The sequence below is a fragment of the Oncorhynchus kisutch genome, linkage group LG26 (assembly GCF_002021735.2).
Source record: "Oncorhynchus kisutch isolate 150728-3 linkage group LG26, Okis_V2, whole genome shotgun sequence".
Lineage (NCBI taxonomy): Eukaryota > Metazoa > Chordata > Actinopteri > Salmoniformes > Salmonidae > Oncorhynchus > Oncorhynchus kisutch.
Window position 1 is genome coordinate 9,699,796 of NC_034199.2, and position 20,255 is coordinate 9,720,050.

At 42.5% G+C, this 20,255-nt stretch overlaps 1 protein-coding gene across 1 annotated transcript in view; it reads left to right on the plus strand.

Annotated features, from left to right (window-relative positions):
* hibch (3-hydroxyisobutyryl-CoA hydrolase) overlaps positions 1–18,120 on the plus strand; it is a 46,157-nt gene extending 28,037 nt beyond the window's left edge. The window contains 4 exon segments of the mRNA XM_031806024.1: positions 17,448–17,570; positions 17,792–17,825; positions 17,964–17,993; positions 17,996–18,120. Of these exon segments, the coding sequence (XP_031661884.1) occupies positions 17,448–17,570; positions 17,792–17,825; positions 17,964–17,993; positions 17,996–18,120 (312 nt within the window).
* The last annotated feature ends 2,135 nt before the right edge of the window (positions 18,121–20,255 follow it).

The window sequence follows — 20,255 nt, forward strand, 5'->3', positions numbered from 1 at the left end:
ACTGGCCGTTGTTGACAAGCATAGGCGTCTTCGGTTCATATCCATATTATTAATATATTGATTAATTATAACACCGTCCTCAGTAGCCTATACCAGCAAGCTGTTTGGCAATAGAAGCACTTCTTACCTCAAAATCGCCTCGCTATTCATGTTAAATAAATTAGTCTGTCAATTTGAACTAAGCAAGCTGCTAAATCGTTCATCTTACATCTTGCCTAGGCTACTATAGGCTATCAGTAACTATGGGCTACTTGCATCCAGCTAAACAAACCATGGAAAAGTTTAATTACAATCATAAACCTAGATTTTAGTAAACCTATGCCTACTGACATGACAAGTCAATCTCGCAAATAGGCCATTTTATAACGGTTTGTAGTCTTAACATCTGACACATTATGAAGGCATAATTGCCAGAAAATAGCCAAACGTTCTTTTGTAATTTGTTGAAGTGTTTCTTGCACAGAGATTTTGAGATCAATGTGTCTAACTTTCATCCCTCAAACTCTCCTGTTGGATTTATCTATAGTTATGCGCATAAGGGATTTATTCACAATCCTAGCAGTCATACAGGTTAAATCGACATCCATTGATGGAAAATGATCTGGCTAGAAATGATCTTTTCTCTTGCAACATAATCAAATTCCTTTATTAGTCACGTTAGCTTGCAATAATTATTATTTTGACGGAAATTCCTTATATTAAGCAAACCAGACGGAACCATTTTCTTGTTGTTTAAAAAAAAAAAAACATACATTGAATTCCTCTAATTAATGAGATATATCTCCCAGCCCTACCAGAAAGATACATAATGGGGTCTATCATGGTCGCTTCTAATATTATAGATGAGGCTCCCCTCATACGATAATTTCCCCTCAGGGTTTCTCACTGCGAGGAAGTTAGTACCGGTGGTTGTCCAGGCAAGCAAGAGGGAGCTGATTCACAGACTTTTTGCCTTGATGGCCCACCAAAACTATCAAATGCTATGGGAAACCCACCATCTGGGTACTCAATCTGGGTACGTTCTGTATGTTTGTGTGTGTGGGTAGGTAGGTAGGTAGGTAGGTAGGTAGGTAGGTAGCCTGGCTTGTGTACGTACAGTATATCAAAACATTTAAGAACACCTGCTCTTTCCATGAATTAGATTGACCATGTTAATCCAAGTGAACGCTCTGATCCCTTATTAATGTCACTTGTTAAATCCACTTCAATCAGTGTAGATGACTGAGAGGAGATAGGTTAAAGAAGGATTTTTAAGCCGTGAGACAATTGAGACATGGATTGTGTATGTGTGCCATTCGGAGGGTGAAGTGTCAAGACAAATAATGTGGGTGCCTTTGAACAGGGTATGGTTTGTGTCAAGAACTGCAACGCTGCTGGGTATTTCACACTCAACAGTTTCCCGTGTGTATCAAGAAGTGTCCAACATCCAAAGGACATCGAGCCAACTTGACACAACTGTGGGAAGCATTGGAGTCAACATGGGCCAGCATTGCAGTGGAATGCTTTCGACACCTTGTAGAGTCCATGCCTCTCCAGGGCAAAAGGGAGGCTGCAACTCTGTTAGGAAGGTGCTCCTAATGTTTGGTGTACTCAGTGTATGTATGAATATTGACGTTAGAATGATTTATTATTTCAGGAACCCTCACGGCCTGTTAGAGTCATTTTGAAGCGAGCCATTGAGCCCTTTAAAGCGACGTTTATTCTAGCAGCATATGATCCAAAATCACATTGAAATACCTCTTGGACTGTGAAAGTTTGTTTGTACAATGCCATTAATTCTTCTGATAGATGCTGTGTTCTAAGTCTATCAATCCGGACACGCGCACACGCACACACACACACACACACACACACACACACACACACACACACACACACACACACACACACACACACACACACACACACACACACACACACAGTTTCTCATTACTTGCATACAAATACACATCCTCAGGCACACACAGCCTCTCTCTTTCTTCCTCTCTCCCTGTTTCTCACACGCACACTAAGTCTCTCTCACACACACACACACACACACACACACACACACACACACACACACACACACACACACACACACACACACACACACACACACACACACACACACACACACACACACACACACACAGTTTCTCATTGCACTTGCATACAAATACACATCCTCAGGCACACACAGCCTCTCTCTTTCTTCCTCTCTCCCTGTTTCTCACACGCACACTAAGTCTCTCTCACACACACACACACACACACACACACACACACACACACACACACACACACACACACACACACACACACACACACACACACACACACACACACACACACACACACACACACACACACACACACAAAAGGAGACTTCTGTGTGCTGTGTCTAAATAATTACATTCCTGACTGCTCCACCTGAGCTGCAGATGCTGTCTCCCACTGAGACGTGACTGTCGGGAAGTTCTTCTGATCTCTGATTGTGTCTGTCTGTGTGGGTGGGTGCGTGCGTGCAGCCAACTGTCAAGGTCAGTTCATCTATATTTTGGAGCTGTCATTGTCAGTTATGATTCGGCATAAGAAAGTAATGTAATGTTTCCAAGGGTCTCCTTGTTTGCCGGATGGGCTACCACTGAAGTAAATCCTGAAGATTTTCATAGAGAAAAAAAACAACAGTTTGTCGTTTTTGAACACAGAGCATGTGCCCCTGGACTGGCAAGGCAGCAGAGGAAAAATAACATAATCAGGATAATCATTCAATTGCACAAACCGAGACCCATCTGTTTCAGAGTGTAAATCTCTCTCTCTGTGTGTGTGTGTTTTTCTGTGGGTGTGTGCATACGTAGCTAGCCAGTACAGGCCAGGGTAGCTGGCAGGGCAGCATGCAGAAATGTTTAGAGCCCGACCGTAATGGTATTTTTGAGTCTGTTACCAATTTTATGGAGGCAAAAGTCCACCGATTAACTTCAGAAAGTAGTCACACCCTTGAACTTTTTCCACATTGTGTTGAGTTACAGCTTAAATTAAAAATGTATTCAATTTAGATTTTGTGTAACTGGCCTACATGATACCAGATAATGTCAAAGTGGGATTATGTTTTATAAATTTGTACAAATTAATAAAAAAGGAAAAGCTGAATTGTCTTGAGTCAAGTTTCCAACCCCTTTCTTAAGGCAAGCCTAAATCATTTCAGGAGTAAAAGTCACATAATAAGTTGCATGGACTCACTGTGTGAAATAATAGTGTTTAACATGATTATTGAATGACTAGCTAACATAATAGGCCCATACAGTAACGGTGTTCTTTTTGTATCAAGGACGAGTGTTCACTTTGGCACCAGTTCAGTATTGGCACATAATTAACATAGATTGCTAGCTAGTTAAGCTAACTACCTTGCTGGCTAGCTAGCCAGTTAACGTTAACTAAGTGAGAATGTGATGAGGCACTTTTGATTATTTACTTATTCAGATATGCTGGCTGTGGCAAGCTACTCACCGTCAAACCACCATGCCTACTATCTCTCACCTTGGGCTGAGTGTTGTTCAATGAGCAGATCGTAGAGCACCCTCTTCAAGAAACCATTAAAAAGAAAAAAGAAATTACCGCAAATGAGCAGATGTATTTGTTTATTCTATGTATATAATATTGGCGCTTTATCTGTGGAATAAAGACCGATACAAATATTTCCGTGAAAGGCTAAATTTGGTCGATTAATATCGGTCAACCGATTTATCGTTCGGGCTCTAGTAATCTTATTAGCAGAGATGGTCTTGGGTGGAGTTAGACTGAAACTTCAGCTAGGGCTGAGGGACTAATCCTATTTGGCGCTGGCTGGCTTTCTTCCCTGCTGCTTGGCCACACTTCTCAAAGTGCCTAGAGCCACAAGTTGCAGTGCACTTCTCTTCCCTTCTGCCTCTCTGACCCTACTACAATGGACAGGCCAAAGCTCAAAGCTACAGCTCAGGCTTCAATTCTCAGATCTCAATTCAGTTGTTACACTTTCTCTTGCATTTTAATGCTAACGCCAAGGGTACGCCAACACTGCTCCCACCCTCTTGAAAGGTTTTTTGAGGTCATGGTGAAAGGAGCATTTAGGAATTGCCCCTGGCCATCAATGACTCAGATGAGACGATTGGCCTAGTAGTATATCATTTTTTCTCACCACCACCCCCTGGCCCTTATCCCATCACTGCAGTTCACTTGGCTGGTGTCTTTTGTAATCTCTTGTCCAATTACCCCAAAAACTGTGACACAAGGAAAGACAAATGGTTTATCTCAGACACCCACCATCTCCTCACACAAATGTTTGCACCCACACAAAGTCTACCTCTCAATCATGGTTTTACTGTGGTCTGGACTTTACATAATGACAAATGGTCTTGCAAGTCGATATATTCCGATCGTGAAGCATTTCGTGCTTCATTTCTTCCACAGTCCGATACTTTCTATGAAAAAGTTCAGATCCGATGTCCAATCATGCTTCTCTGAACGCTTCATGTTCAGAGGGTGTAAGAGCAAGTGAAATCTCACCAGTCTTTCTGTATGTTGACCGGAAATGAAGAGAAGCGCAAATTAATCAGTGGTTTTGCTTCAACCTCTGAGAAACATGACGAACAGTCTTTCTGCATGTTGATCAGAAATGAGTGCCAAACAGAAAAACACACTGGCACATGGTTTTGAAACAAACCCAGTCGAACGGTGCTCTCTGCACACTGTATGTACTATCCATCTGGGATTTCATTTGGATGTCCCTCCCCCATCGTTCAGCCCCAGTCCCTTAACCCCCTTTATCATAGGATTAAGAGATTGTGTTCATCTTTAACCCTCCCTGCCTCAGGCTCCAACGGGATTCATAATCTGGCATTTATGATATTACATGTTCAGCCCAGAATCAGGTCAAAGATTATAATCCCTGAGCCTACTCTCTCTCTCTCTCTCTTTCTCTGTTCCAATAGCATTGTCATTGTAACGATCGTTGTTGGAAGGAGTGGACCAAGGTTCAGCGTGGAAGGCGTTCATCATGTTTATTAATGTGAACCAGCAACAAAACAATAAAGAGTAACAAACGAAACGTACAGCTTTGTAGGGATAAAAAGCAACAATACAAAACCAAGATCCCACACACAACAGGTGGAAAAAGGCTCCCTAAATATGATCCCCAATCAGAGACAACGATAGACAGCTGCCTCTGATTGGGAACCATACTAGGCCAACCTAGAAACAAAAAACTAGAATGCCCACCCTAGTCACACCCCGACCTAACCAAATAGAGAAATAAAATGATTTCTAAGGTCAGGGCTTGACAGTCATGCCAAAACTATTGGAACCTTTACATCTGCTCCTTTGTCCAATGGGATTGAAGCGTTGCATAATTTGACACAGGAATACTCCAATCCTGTACAATTGAGACATCATTGAAAAATTTCCTGAATTAGATGCAGATTTTGGCAGTGATCTGAGGGATTTTTGTATGAACAGATGATGTTGAGATGTTACTTGAACTCTGTGAAGCATTTATTTGGGCTGGTAACTCTAATAACCTTATCTTCTGCAGGTGAAGTAACGCTGGGGCTTCCTTTCCTGTTGCGGTCCTCATGAGAGCCAGTTTCATCATAGCGCTTGATGGTTTTTGAGACTGCACTTGAAGAAACTTAGAAAGTTCTTGAAATTTTCCGGTAGTGTGATAGTGTGTGGAGATCCCCAACGCCCTTGGCCAAGGTCATGAACAGGGCAATCTTGTAGGAAAGGATTTTTAGGTCCACAGGTTCCAATGGTTCAAACAAAGGCTCACACAGTATCCAGGACCAAAGGCAGGTCCCAGATCGGTGCTGTAGCTTAGACACTGGTCTGAGCTGACACACGCATTTCAGGAACTGCACAACCAGAAGATGAGAACCTGGGGTAGAGCCGTCAATCCCTACATGACAAGCTGAGATGGCTGCCATATAAACCTTCAATGTGGAAAAAGAAAGGCCCTGCTCAAAATCCTCATGCAAGAACACAAAAATGTCCACCAAAGCTCTCTGATGAAGGAGAAACACCTTTAACCTGACACCAACCCTCAAACTCGCGCCACTTACAGTGCATTCGGAAAGTATTCAGAACCCTTCACTTTTTGTTTCATTATGCTAAAATTGATTAAATTGTTGTACACACCATACACAAAATTAAATCAATGTACATACAATACTCCATAATGACAAAGCAATTTGTTTTGCAAATGTATTAAAAATAAAAACAGATATCACATTTACATAAGCATTCAGACCCTTAGGTGAATCACCTTTGGCCGTGATTACAGCCTTAAGTTTTCTTGGGTATGACAGTATAAGCTTGGCACACCTGTATTTGGGGAGTTTCTCCCATTCTTCTCTGCAGATCCTCACAAGCTCTGTCAGGTTGGATGGGGAGCATCGCTGCACAGCTATTTTTAGATGTTTAGATGTTCGATCAGGTTCAAGTCCGGGCTCTGGCTGGGCCACTTAAGGACAGCCAGAGACTGGCTGTGTGCTTAGGGTTGTTGTCCTGTTGGAAGATGAACCTTCACCTCAGTCTGAGGTCCTGAGTGCTCTGGAGTAGGTTTTCATCAAGGATATCTCTGTACTTTACTCCGTTCATCTTTCCTTCGATCCTGACTAGTCTCCCAGTCCCTGCCCTGAAAAACATTCCCACAGCATGATAATGCCACCACCATGCTTCACCGTAGGGATAGTATCGGCCAGGTGAGAGAGTTCAATCTTGGTTCATCAAACCAGCTAAACCTGTTTCTCATGGTCTGAGAGTCCTAAAGGTTATTTTTGGCAGTCTGTCATGTGCCTTTTTATGTAAAGTATTCAGGCCTCGAGTGGCACAGCAGTCTAAGGCACTGCATCGGGTTAGATTCCGGGCTGCGTCCGCGAGACCCATCAGGCGGCGCACAATTGGCCCAGTGTCGTCTGGGTTATGGGAGGGTTTGGCTGGCTGGGATGTCCTTGTCCTATCACGCTCTAGCGACTCCTTGTGGCGGCACGCTGACTTTGATCGCCAGTTGGTCGGTGTTTCCCCCGACACATTGGTGCAGCTGGCTTCCGGGTTAAGCAAGTAGTGTGTCAAGAACCAGTGCAGCTTGGCGGGGTCGTGTTTCGGAGGAAGCATGGCTCTCGACCTTTGCCTCTCCAGCGTCCGTACAGGAGTTTCAGCAATGGGACAAGACTGTATCTACCAATTGGGGGTAAAAAGTACAAATAAAAAATAAGTTCCTGTTTTTTATTTATAATACATTTTAAAAAATGTATAAACTGTTTTCCCATTGTCATTATGGGGTATTGTGTGTCGATTGATGAGTAAAACAAAATATTTAATACATTTTAGAATAAGGCTGTAACGTAACAAAATGTGGAAAAGGTCAAGGGGTCTGAACACTTTCTGAAGGCAAAGTGCTGCTCTTTTACACTGATCTCTTATAGAGGGGAAACGTCTATAAAATGAGCTCGTGTTGACGGCAGTTTCCATTTGGAACAGGCACTTTGCAACCATTTTCAATCAGACGGATTTACATCTTGTATAAACTGTTTTCCCATTGTCATTATGGGGTATTGTGTGTCGATTGATGAGTAAAACAAAATATTTAATACATTTTAGAATAAGGCTGTAACGTAACAAAATGTGGAAAAAGCGACGGGGCCTGAATACTTTCTGAATGCACTCTATATGTATACAGCTGTCTTGTAGAAAGCACATGCGCTGACTGTACAGTCATAATCACATTTGAGGGTTCAACCTTTCAGGGGCCAAACCCACAGATCCCATATCTGCGGTCGTGGGTGCCAAATTCTCCCATGCGCCTGGGACAATAGATCCCGACCCCGCAATCAATGATCTCCGGGCCACCGGGGACCCACCAAATCAACAACAGACCCTCCTGACGGACCCTATCCACAGTGGCCTGAATCAGGTCCACTGGAGGAACACATAAAGCAGGGTCTTAGGCCACTGATACGCCAAAGAATCTGTTCCCAACGGAGTGCCAAGATTCCTTATTGAGAAGAACAGACAAACAATGCGCGTTTTCTCGCTATGCATAAGATCTTCTTCTGCCCGCCTGTCCCCTATTTGGACCACTACAGAGGGGTGCAGTCTTGACACCGTAGAGATGGGACAGACTGAAGAGGATCAGAGACCAGCAGTAGAATATTGCCTGCATACATAAGCAGCTTGCGCTCTTTTCCTCCTCCATGGACACCTATAATTTCTGGATCTGTTCTTATCCTTGTCGCAAGAGACTCTAAAACAGGAGAGTGGAGAGTGAGCAACCCTGTCTTGTGCCTCTAGAAAGACAAAAAAGGAAGCATAATTCCATTTGTAAGTACTGTTGCTTTAGGATTGGAATATAGGACACCTATCCATTTACAAAAGTCTGGTCCAGACCCGAATTTTCCTAGGGTTCTTAAGAGAAAAGCCCACTCTACCCTATCAAATGCCTTCTCGGCATCTAAGGAGACAGCAGCGGTAGGAACTATATTTGAGTGGTTTAACCACATGAGATGTAAGAGCCTTCTCATATTATCAGTTGAGGTCCTGTTCTTAATAAATCCTTCTTGGTCACAATGTATGATATTAGGTAGTGCCTTCTCTAAGTGTATCGCAAGAGTCTTAGTAAGAATCTTACAATCCACATTGAGGCTAATAACTCTGTAGTATCTATCCTTTTTAGTGATCAAAAATATCAAAGCCTTATTAAAAACTTCTTAGGGCTGCAATCCCATTAACGAGATCGATATGACAACAGCCAGTGAAAGTGCAGGGCGCCAAATTCAAAACAACAGAAATCTCATAATTAAAATTCCTCAAACATGCCGTCTTATACCGTTTTAAAAGTAATCTTGTTGTTAATTCCACCACAGTGTATGATTTCAAATAGGCTTTACAGCGAAAGCACCACAAACGATTGTTAGGTCACCACCAAGTCACAGAATAATTCAGCAATTTTTCCAGCCAAAGAGAGGAATCACAAAAAGCACAAAGAGAGAAAATTAATCACTAACCTTTGATGATCTTCATCAGATGACACTCATAGGACTTCATGTTACACAATACATGTATGTTTTGTTTGATAAAGTTCATATTTATATAAAAAAAATCTCAGTATACATTGGCGCGTTACATTCACTAGTTCCAAAAGCATCTGGTGATATTGCAGAGAGCCACATCATTTTACAGAAATACTCATTATAAATGTCGATAAATACAATTGTTAAACATGGAAATATAGATATACCTCTCCTTAATGCCACTGCTGTGTCAGGTTTCAAAAAAACTTTACGGAAAAAGCAACCATGCAATAATCTGACACGGCCCTCAGAAAATAAATAAAGTTATCCACCATATTGGAGTCAACAGAAATCAGAAATCACTATAAATCATTACACTATAAATCATCATCATTATAAATATTCCCTTACCTTGACAATCTTCATCAGAATGCACTCCCAGGAATCCTAGTTCCACAATAAATGCTTGATTTGTTCGATAATGTCCATTATTCATGTCCAAGTAGCTACTTTTGTTAGCGCGTTTAGTACACAAATCCAAACGCTCGTGCAGGTCCATCCGAACGTCGGACGAAAACTTCAAAAAGTTATATTACAGGTTGAAGAAACTTGTCAAACTTAGTATAGAATCAATCTTTAGGATGTTGTTATCATAAATCTTCAATAAAGTTCCAACCGGAGAATTCCTATGTCTGTAGAGAAGCCATGGAACGCAGGTCGCTATCATGTGAAATGTGCGTGGCCTGGCTCTCTGCCAGACCACTGACTCAAAGAGCTCCCATCCGGCTCCACAACACAGTAGCAGCCTCATTCAAGTTTCTAAAGACGGTTGACATCTACTGGAAGCCATAGGAAGTGCAACTTTATCCATATCCCACTGTGTATTCAATTGGGGCTGGGTTCAAAATCGACCAACCTCAGATTTCCCACTTCCTGTTTGGATTTCTTCTCAGGTTTTTGCCTGCCATATCAGTTCTGTTATACTCACAGACATCATTCAAATAGTTTTAGAAACTTCAGAGTGTTTTCTATCCAATACGAATAATAATATGCATATTTTAGCAACTAGGACTGAGGAGCAGGCCATTGACTCTGGGCACTTTTCATCCAAGCTACTCAATACTGCCCCTGCAGCCATAAGAAGTTAAAGGCATTTTTAAATGCCTCCTGGAAAACCATTGTCAATAATCTGCTTATCTAGTTAATTCTATACCAGACAAAAAAGTATCCATATCTATGGGGCTCGCTGAACAGGAGGATGCATATAAATCATGTGGAAAAAGTCAAGGGATCTGAATACTTTAGGAATGCACTATATGTTGCATAACACTGCCTTAATACCGTTTATAAGAGCCTCAATGCAGATAAGCCAGCCAAACTCATCAGCGTGTTGTTTCAACATTACAAAATGAAGTATTTGGCTTATCAGGATAATCACACCACTTTGTTTGGAATTAAATTAGCTATGATTAACCTCTGCAACACAGCATCCTCTACATTTCAGTGCCTCTCTATCTGTTAAATGTGATTCCTGTATGAACACAATATCTGCCTGTTTTTATTTTAAATATGTAAAAAAATATTTTTCCTATTCACTTGGTTACCACAAGTAAAGTAAAACCTAGTATAACCACAAGTGAAGTACTACTGCACTGTTGGAGCTAGGAACACAAGCATTTCACTTCACCCGCAATAACATCTGCTAAATATGTGTATGACATTTGATGTGATTTGACAACCATACATAACCATTAGCCATATTTGCTCTGAGTAGTTAATGCCTGTGAGCGTGAAGTGTCCCATTTAACATGTGACAACACTAATGAACATTATATAAAATGTCACAATATACAGTTGAAGTTGGAAGTTTACATACACCTTAGCCAAATACATTTAAACTCAGTTTTGCACAATTCCTGACATTTAATCCTGGTAAAAATTCCCTGTCTTAGGTCAGTTAGGATCACGCTTTATTTTAAGAATGTGAAATGTCAGAATACTAGTAGAAACAATGATTTATTTCAGCTTTAATTTCTTTCATCACATTCCTATTGGGTCAGAAGTTTACATACACTCAATTAGTATTTGGTAGCATTGCCTTTAAATTGTTTAACTTGGGTCAGACATTTCGGGTTGTCTTCCACAAGCTTCCCATAATACGTTGGGTGAATTTTGGCCAATTCCGCCTGACAGAGCTGGTGTAACTGAGTCAGGTTTGTAGGCCTCCTTGCTCGCACACGCTTTTTCAGTTCTGCCCACAAATGTTCTATAGGATTGAGGTCAGGGCTTTGTGATGGCCACTCCAATACCTTGACTTTGTTGTACTTAAGCCATTTTGCCACAACTTTGGAAGTATGCTTGGGGTCAATGTCTATTTGGAAGACTTATTTGCGACCAAGCTTTAACTTCCTGACTGATGTCTTGAGATGTTGCTTCAATATATCCACATAATTTTCCTGCCTTCATATCCACCACTCTGTGTCTGAACGTGGGAAAGACATTCTGATACCCGGACAACAACTGGGTCGGGGACCTCGGCAACCAGTAACTTGCCCACCATTCACTGAGTCACTTGGGAGCACTGTTGGAACAGTAATAGTTGGGGAGTCAAACAGCTTTGTTGGCAAAACTGTCTCATCCAAATACATCCGACTGTCCCCCCAGGAATCCAGAGAACCGGCGCTGTTTATTTGTGCTAGGATTAGCCACCATGTTAGCCTCAGTATAAATCTTTCAATAAGCAATGCATCACCGTTGCAGGGACAGGAGGTAAATACCTTCCCCCAAACCTGGAGGAACTTCGCTGCGGAGGAGAAAACACCATCAAAGGCGCATTCATCCCCAATGGTTCTCCCTCATGCCGAATCCAAAGCCAGGGCTTCAGGCTTCCCCGAACTGATGTCATCCGATTCACACTCTGAAAATCCTCCAGAGCTCATCAGGGAGTGTATATCATCCCGCGGAATCTGGACTCTGAACAATGCCAGAGAAACTGGAATGAGCCTCATTTGGCTGGGAAGATACCCCTATCAACTCTGACCACCAATATTCCTCACAAAGTCAGCCCGAATCTCAATGGAAATTTTATCCACCGGGAGACAACAGTGAGTATTGTGAGTTTCTTTAATTTTCATTGTGAAACCACATGCCCATAGGGCATGGTCGGAGGTTCAAACTGGTTAGCCTTTTTGAACTTACTCTTACCACTGCCCATCTTACTCAAGCAAGGAAGCACTAGCTACACAAGCAAAGCAAAAACGAGTGGGTTTTTAGCCAACACAACTCCTACCCAAGCGAACACAAAAAACAATACCAAGACCCAAAACTCGCAACATCTAGGGGGATGAGTACTCTCTCCCCACTAACAGACAACGAAGTCAGAGCCGAATCAGAGCCGAACCTGACACATTCTTCCTTCAGGCGAGCTGAAGAGCGAAGCATTTATAAAATGGATGCCAAACCTGATATAATAGCCAGGAAGGCGGGGCTTCTGAGGGCTGGATCTGCATCCATTGACCCTCTGGGCGTGAATTCAGTTTGCTTCAGGCGAATAGGATTGGTCAACTCCACATAGTACAGTATGTTCTACCGAGTGACCGACTGAAAGGGAACCGTCTGTTATAAATTGGATTATTTCAGTCATATACAGTACCAGTCCAAAGTTTGGACACACCTACTCATTCCAGTTGTTATTTTTATATTGTAGAATAATAAGACATCAAACTATGAAATAATACATATGGAATCATGGAGTAACCAAAAAAGTGTTAAACAAATCAAAATATATTTTATTTCAGATTCTTCAACGTAGCCACCCTTTGCCTTGATGACAGCTTTGCACACTCTTGGCATTCTCTCAACCAACTTCATGAGGTAGTCACCTGGAATGCATTTCTGCATTCTGCAGCGATACGCCATCCCATCTGGTTTGCACTTAATAATTGGAAATAATTGGAAATTGGAAATGCCAACACTGTCTGCGTTGCCAGTCCTAAACATTAGAATTAGTGTTGCACGGTATAACTAAACTTCTGTACTTTTCAGATACTATACTGAACAAAAATATAAAAGCAACATGTAAAGATCCCAGAAATGTTCCATAATCACAAAAAGCTTATTCCTCTCAAATTTTGTGCACAAATTTATTTACATCCCTGTTAGTGAGCATTTATCCTTTGCTAAGATAATCCATCCACCTGACACGTGTGGCATATCAAAAAGCTGATTAAAGCTGATCATGTCCGCATGATAATTACACACGTGCACCTTGTTCTGTGGACAATAAAAGGGCAATCTAAAATGTGCAGTTTAGTCTCACAAGACAAAGCCACAGATGTCTCAAGTTTTGAGGGAGCATTCAATTGGCATGCTGACTGCAGGAATGTCCACCAGAGCTGTTTACCAGATTTTTTTATGTTAATTTCTCTGCTATAAGCCTCCTCCAATGTTGTTTTAGAGAATTTGGAAGTACGTCCAACCGGCCTCCCAACCGCAGACCACTTTTAACCATGCAAGCCCAGGACTTCAACACCCGGCTTCTTCATCTGCTGTAGTGTTTATTGTTGAAGAGTAGACCACAGTCTCTTTGTAAACCGTTGTGAGCAGACTCCAGGAACAGATAGTATTAAAGGACCCTTTTGATTGACTGAAGTATCACCCCCAAAAAATTTGAAAGTATTTTTTCTCTCATAGCTAACTACCAGGAAGTTTGAAAAGACTGGCTGAGTGGGCGGGGAGCTTATAATCATGAGCTTACCTTGACTGGCAGCTATTTGAAATGCCTATGTCAAGAAACTTAGATGCAGTGTTGCAGTAAAATCATCTCTAACAAATTTGGTGGTACACAAAGAAACTCAAACAACACTGAAATCCCGTTTGGCATGTTACTTATCATGTGGTTCACAGCAGTACTGACAGATGTGTTGACATGACTACTGTGTCAGTTTTGAATGACCCTTCTTCCCCTTTTGTTCCATGCTGGCAGAAGACCTGGCTATCCTGTAACTAGCTAACACCAGATACTTGTATATATCCGTGTCTGGTGTATGTGGACACCCCTTCAAATTAGTGGATTCGGCTATTTCAGCCACACCCATTGCTGACGGGTATATAAAATCAAGCACACAGCCATGCAATCTCCATAGACAAACATTGGCAGTAGAATGGCCTCACTGAAGAGCTCAGTGACTTTCAACGTGGCCCCGTCATAGGATGCCACCTTTCCAACAAGTTAGTTTGTGAAATGTCTGCCCTTCTAGAGCTGCCCCAGTCAACTGTAAGTGCTGTTATTGTGAAGTGGAAATGTCTAGGAGCAACAATTGCTCCTCCACGACATGGTAGGCCACACAAGCTCACAGAACGAGACCGCTGAGTGCTGAAGTGCATAGCATGTAAAAAATCATTTGTCCTCGGTTGCAACACTCACTACTGAGTTCCAAACTGCCTCTCGAAGCAACGTTACCACAAGAACTGTTTGTCTGGAGCTTCATGAAATGGGTTTCCATGGCCAAGCAGCTGCACACAAGCCTAAGATCACCATGCGCAATGCCAAGTGTCGACTGGAGTGGTGTAAAGCTCGCCACCATTGAACTCTGGAGCTGTGGAAACGCGTTCTCTGGAGTGATGAATCACGCTTCACCATCTGGCAGTCCGACGGATGAATCTGGGGTTGGCGGATACCAGGAGAACGCTACTTGCGTAGTGCGAACTGTAAAGTTTGGTGGAGGAGGAATAATGGTCTGGGGCTGTTTTTCATGGTTTCGGCTTGGCCCATTAGTTCCAGTGAAGGGAAATCTTAATGCTACGGCATACAATGACATTCTAGACGATTCTGTGCTTCCAACATTGTGGCAACAGTTTGGGGAAGGCCCTTTCCTGTTTCAGCATAACAATGCCCCCATGCACAAAGCGAAGTCCATACAGAAATGGTTTGTCAAGAACTTGAGTGGCTCGCAGAGAGGCCTGACCTCAACCCCATCAAACACCTTTGGGATGAATTGGAACACCGACTGCGAGCCAGGCCTAATCGCCCAACATCAGTGCCTGACCTCAATGTTCTTGTGGCTGAATGGAAGCAAGTCCCCACATCAATGTTCCAACATCTAGTGGAAAGTATCCCAGAAGAGTGGAGGCAGTTATGGCAGCAAAGGGGGACCAACTCCATTTTAATGCCCATGATTTTGGAATGAGATCTTCGACGAGCAGGTGTCCCACATACTTTTGGTCATGTAGTGTATGTATCTTTGCCATAGATGAATAGTGTACACTTTTAATTATAATTTTGGCACCTGTGGAGTAGGTATCCAGCTATATAAACCACGCCCCTCCGCAAACACGCTTTCTCCGATGTTGGTTACAAGGCAGTACTTATTTAAATTCAGTAATAGAATATCATGTTACCATTGGTGTATTAAAATGAGTTAGGGGGATGTCACTCTATCCCCTTAATAATCCAACCTCCTGAATCCAAGTGTTTGACAACTCTATGATCAAACTGTTTCAATGTAGAAGCAACAGTCATTTTAAATACTTTGGTTAATACATCATGAAAAACATTATTTTTTTTGACTGTTAAAAACCAGCGTGGTGTCTTTTGCACATCCAAACTGATTGATTCCAGCCAACACTGTCCTTGTTTCAATGCTGGCTTATGCACCCGCACGCTTGTTCGTGTGCTCATACACACACACACACACACACACACACACACACACACACACACACACACACCAATTGAACCCCGGCTCTTAGAGAGCATAGCCATATTTACAGTAATAACACACTGGCAGGGCAAGTTGAGTTCCTTCCCTTCCATACAACCAGTTACAGTACATTTCTCCAGCACTGATGACTTTCCTCTGTGACTACAATAATATGTGTCCATGCGTGACAGTCACAGCCTCTCTGGCCTAGAAGGCATTGAACCGTGGCATTACCACAGTCCTTGACGCAGTAAACAAGCCTGAGTCATATTGGGTCAACTGTTATTAGATTCTCTCTGTTAGTTGCTCCTTGGTAGCCTGAAGGCAGTAGTCTAGGTATCCACAGGGTGTGCAGGCTGTTGTTCCAGCCCAGCTCTAAATAATATCACACCTGATTCAACCAATCAAGGGTTTGATGATTACAGTTGTCAGATGTTTTAGTACTGGGCTGGAACAAAAGCCAGCACACCATGTGTGTCTCCAGAACCAGCATTGCAGCACACTGCACTACCAAGTGTTCTGTTATATTTAGCATTGGTGCATTGCTAATAGTCGGGGCCTGCAGCACAGGGTACTTTTGAGCATAGAGAGAGAGAGAGAGAGAGAGAGAGAGAGAGATCACCACTAGTCGCTATTTATATACACTCTTATCATCGAGTACACATGTACCTGCCTACCATATGTGTTTTTCATGAAAAGCTGTTTTTGACACTGGTTGTTTCACTAACACACATATTCTTAGTGGATGTAAATCCTACCTGCACACTGGGGATTATAACATTGGTCCGTGTCAAGAATGTGTATGTTAAATGAAAATAGTTTTTTCATTGAGTAGTAACATTGCTTTAAAAAATGTGCACATTGGGCCTCCCGAGTGGCGCAGCGCTCTAAGGCACTGCATCGCAGTGCTTGTGGCGTCACTACAGACCCTGGTTTGATCCAACCGGCTGTGACCGGGAGTCCCATAGGGCGGTGCACAATTGGCAAAGCGTCGTCCGGGTTAGGGGAGGGTTTGGCCGGGGGGGCTTTACTTGGCTCATCGCGCTCTAGTGACTCCTTGTGGCGGGCCGTGCGCCTGCAGGCTGACCCTGGTCGTCAGTTGAACTGTGTTTCCTCCGACACATTGGTGCGGCTGGCTTCTGGGTTAAGTGGGCGGGTGTTAAGAAGCGTGGTTTGGCGGGTCATGTTTCAGAGGATGCATGACTCGACCTTCACCTCTCCCGAGCCTGTTGGGGAGATGCAGGGATAAGACAAGATCGTAATTAGATTGCAATTGGATATCACGAAATTGGGGAGAAAAATAGGGTAAAATATAAAAATAATAATAATAATTTTTAACATAATAAAATTATGTGAGAGTAACACATTTGGTTGCCGTCATACACTAAGTGATGAGTTCAGATGTTGGTGTGTGGGAAATTAGGGAAAGGGCAGTTAGGGGGTTAGGGCTGTGAATTACATGTGCAGCCCCTCAACTTCATTGTTGGGAAGTTAGTCACTGTTAGTCTACACCTGTTGTTTACGAAGCATGTAACAAATAAAATGTGATTTGCACATATCAATGCAAAGCTAGTAATTGTGGGTGACTACAATGATATAGGCTATTCACAATATCACATGATATCATTTCCAGTGTATTGACCATGAAAGTTAATGATCAATACCTTATGGTCATAACAAACTAGGCTACAGCTAACCAGGTTTGTGTTTGTAAATTTGACAGATCCTAGCCAAGATGTCTCCCACATCGCTGAAGAGAACCTTCAAGCAGCTTCAGGAGGGAAGCGGCGAGAGCTTGTAAGAGGTTCTGGTGATTGAGTGCAGGCTCAATCAAGCCTGCATGGTGGTACGTGCCAAAAGTCCCCAGGCCCTTAATACTACCTCCTCTTCCCCATTTTTTTCTCTTTTCTTAGCAATTTAAAGTTTTTCCATCTAAAGGTAATGCAATTTACTAATTTACTGGGTTTGGAATAGGATCGCCCCTCAGCAGCTATGCACCCGTCTCCTGGTCTTATTAGTTTAAAACAGGTATGTGTGTCATGAGTTTTTATTTTTGTTGTTTTGCAGAAGGGCAGTGACTTCTACGAGGGTGTGAAGGCAGGTAAGGTGTTTGACTCCTGCAAAATCCATTTTTTCTGTACAATGTTGAGTAGTAGTTGGCAAAAACTGCTCTACATCCCTCATTTCTGTCTATTAGGATGTTTCTGGCAATATGCAATTGATTGTTTTGTGTGCCTAGTGCTGGTTGACAAGCACCACGGCCCCAAGTGGTCTCAGAACAGAGTGTGGATGACTACTTCTTGCCACTGGGGGAGCATGACCTCAAGCTCTCAGGACAATCCCATAGATTAGATCAAGGGATACCACTTTGGTCCTCCATAACCTCCCACTCATGAGGTCTTTTCATAGGAGGTGTCCAAGTTGCCTAAATTAGTTTCTGTCCCTCGTATCCTTTCTTTCATGTCCACTCAATATAATCCATGTTCTCATTGAGTTTTATGGTTGAAATAAGCCACCATATTCACCTATTAGTGGTCATACAGTTGGAAAAGAGACAGGGAAAGGACCATCAGACATGGCATGCCAGGCCTCTCACAACAGCAGGACTTTGGTAAGACCACACCCCAGTGCCGTGCCCATTTCTGTGGGGGCAGAGAGACTATGACCTCACCAGTGCATTATAACAATACTGTGTCAATGATTGTTACATGACATCTATCAACATGGATTCAAAGTATATTATCTTTCTACAATGATGGTTGATAACACAGTGAATCTTTTTGGTTTGTTTCTACTAGATTTACTAAATTGATGTTTCCTAATATACATCTACACTATCTAGCTAGCTGGTCTCAAAGTTTGTAGTGCTGAATTGCAAATCGTAGGACTATGGATCAAGCGATGATCTAATATCTCTGTTGTGCTGATGTACAGAATTATTGGCAAAGGGCAATATTTCTCATTGCAGTTGGTGGTGCAAAGAAGCAAATGTTTGTTTTGGTGAGTAGGTGGAGTCGCTGGGTAAGGAAGAGGTTCTATCCTGTTTGAAGTATCACATAACTTGGGATGGTACTGTCAGGTGGTTTTTATGGCCCTTGTTGAGTCATACTTTCCTGTGCATGTGAGTCTGTCCAATACATTCAATCAAATACACAATGCAGGAAGCCTACACTGGGAAAACACCATGTCAAAACGTACAGCAATTTACTGTAATTTGTACCTAATTTGTATTTGAATGAAAAGGGGGATTTTTGCAGCACTTGAGCTGTTACATTATTTTTCTGCAGTGTGGCTTTGATTGAATTTCTCTGTACGCAGCTCAAATCATTGGTTATATTAAATCCCATTTGCAGCACTCTAACCCTCAGCACACAGTTAAGAGCACTTACAGGCAGGCTCCCAGAGAGAAATGAGGCCAGAGAAGCTAAATGACCGCCATGACCCGCCAAGTAAACAATGAACCAGCATAAACACTCTCTCCTGGAGAACACAGGCACAGAATTTGCCCTTCAAAAGGCACCAGCCAGGTGTCATCCTTCTTAATGTCTTTTGCCCGTGTCATGTACCTGAAGTGATCACTCAGTGTTACATTTGGCATTGTATTACTGTATGCTAAAGGCTAGTTCTCAATTCATTGTGCACTCTGGTGTACAATTCAATGACTTCAATTTCCCAACTTCCCAAAAGCATGTTGTATAATAATTACGTTGATCAAGCTGTGTATGAAAACCTGATCGTAACAATTGTAATTTGATGTGTTGTTTGAAGCCGTTGACAAAAGCATAATTACACTGTACCTGCCTATGTAACTATATATTAACACTTAGTTGTATATTCCATTTATAAAGTGAAATGTTAAACATTGGCGTTGTGTACAAGCCTGTATTGTTCAGCTGCTAAAGCTTCTGAGTCACTATATCAAAGCTAATTTGTGTGATCCATTAATCAATTTGGCCGATCACAGGCTTGTACCGATTACAAATCTCCTGGACCTGTCTATCCTGGACCTGTCTATCAGCTAATCTAATGATTCAATTAACGTTAAAGGGACATAACACAGGTGCAGAGGGAGCTGTTGGCCCTGGATAGGCAAGGATAGGTTGAGCACATGATCAAATCTGTTTCAACTCTAGGTAGTGGATAGGTTGTGGATATTCCTCAAAAAGTTATACAGCTGCACCATCAAAAGCATTCTGACCAGTTGCATCACCGCCTGGTATGGCAACTGCCCGGCAGCCGACCGTAAGGAGCTACAGAGTGTAGCGAGTACGGCCCAGTACATCGCTAGGGCCAAGCTTTCTGCCATCCAGGACCTCTATACAAGGCGGTGTCAGAGAAAGGCCCAAAAAATTGTCATAGACTCCAGCCTCCCAAGTCATAGGCTGTTCTCTCTGCTACCGCACGGCAAGCGGTACCAGAGCGTCAAGTCTCCTTAACAGCTTCAACCCCCAAGCTATAAGACTGCTAAAGAATTAATCAAATGGCTATCCAGACTATTTGCACTGCAGGTGATGCTACTCACTGTTGATTA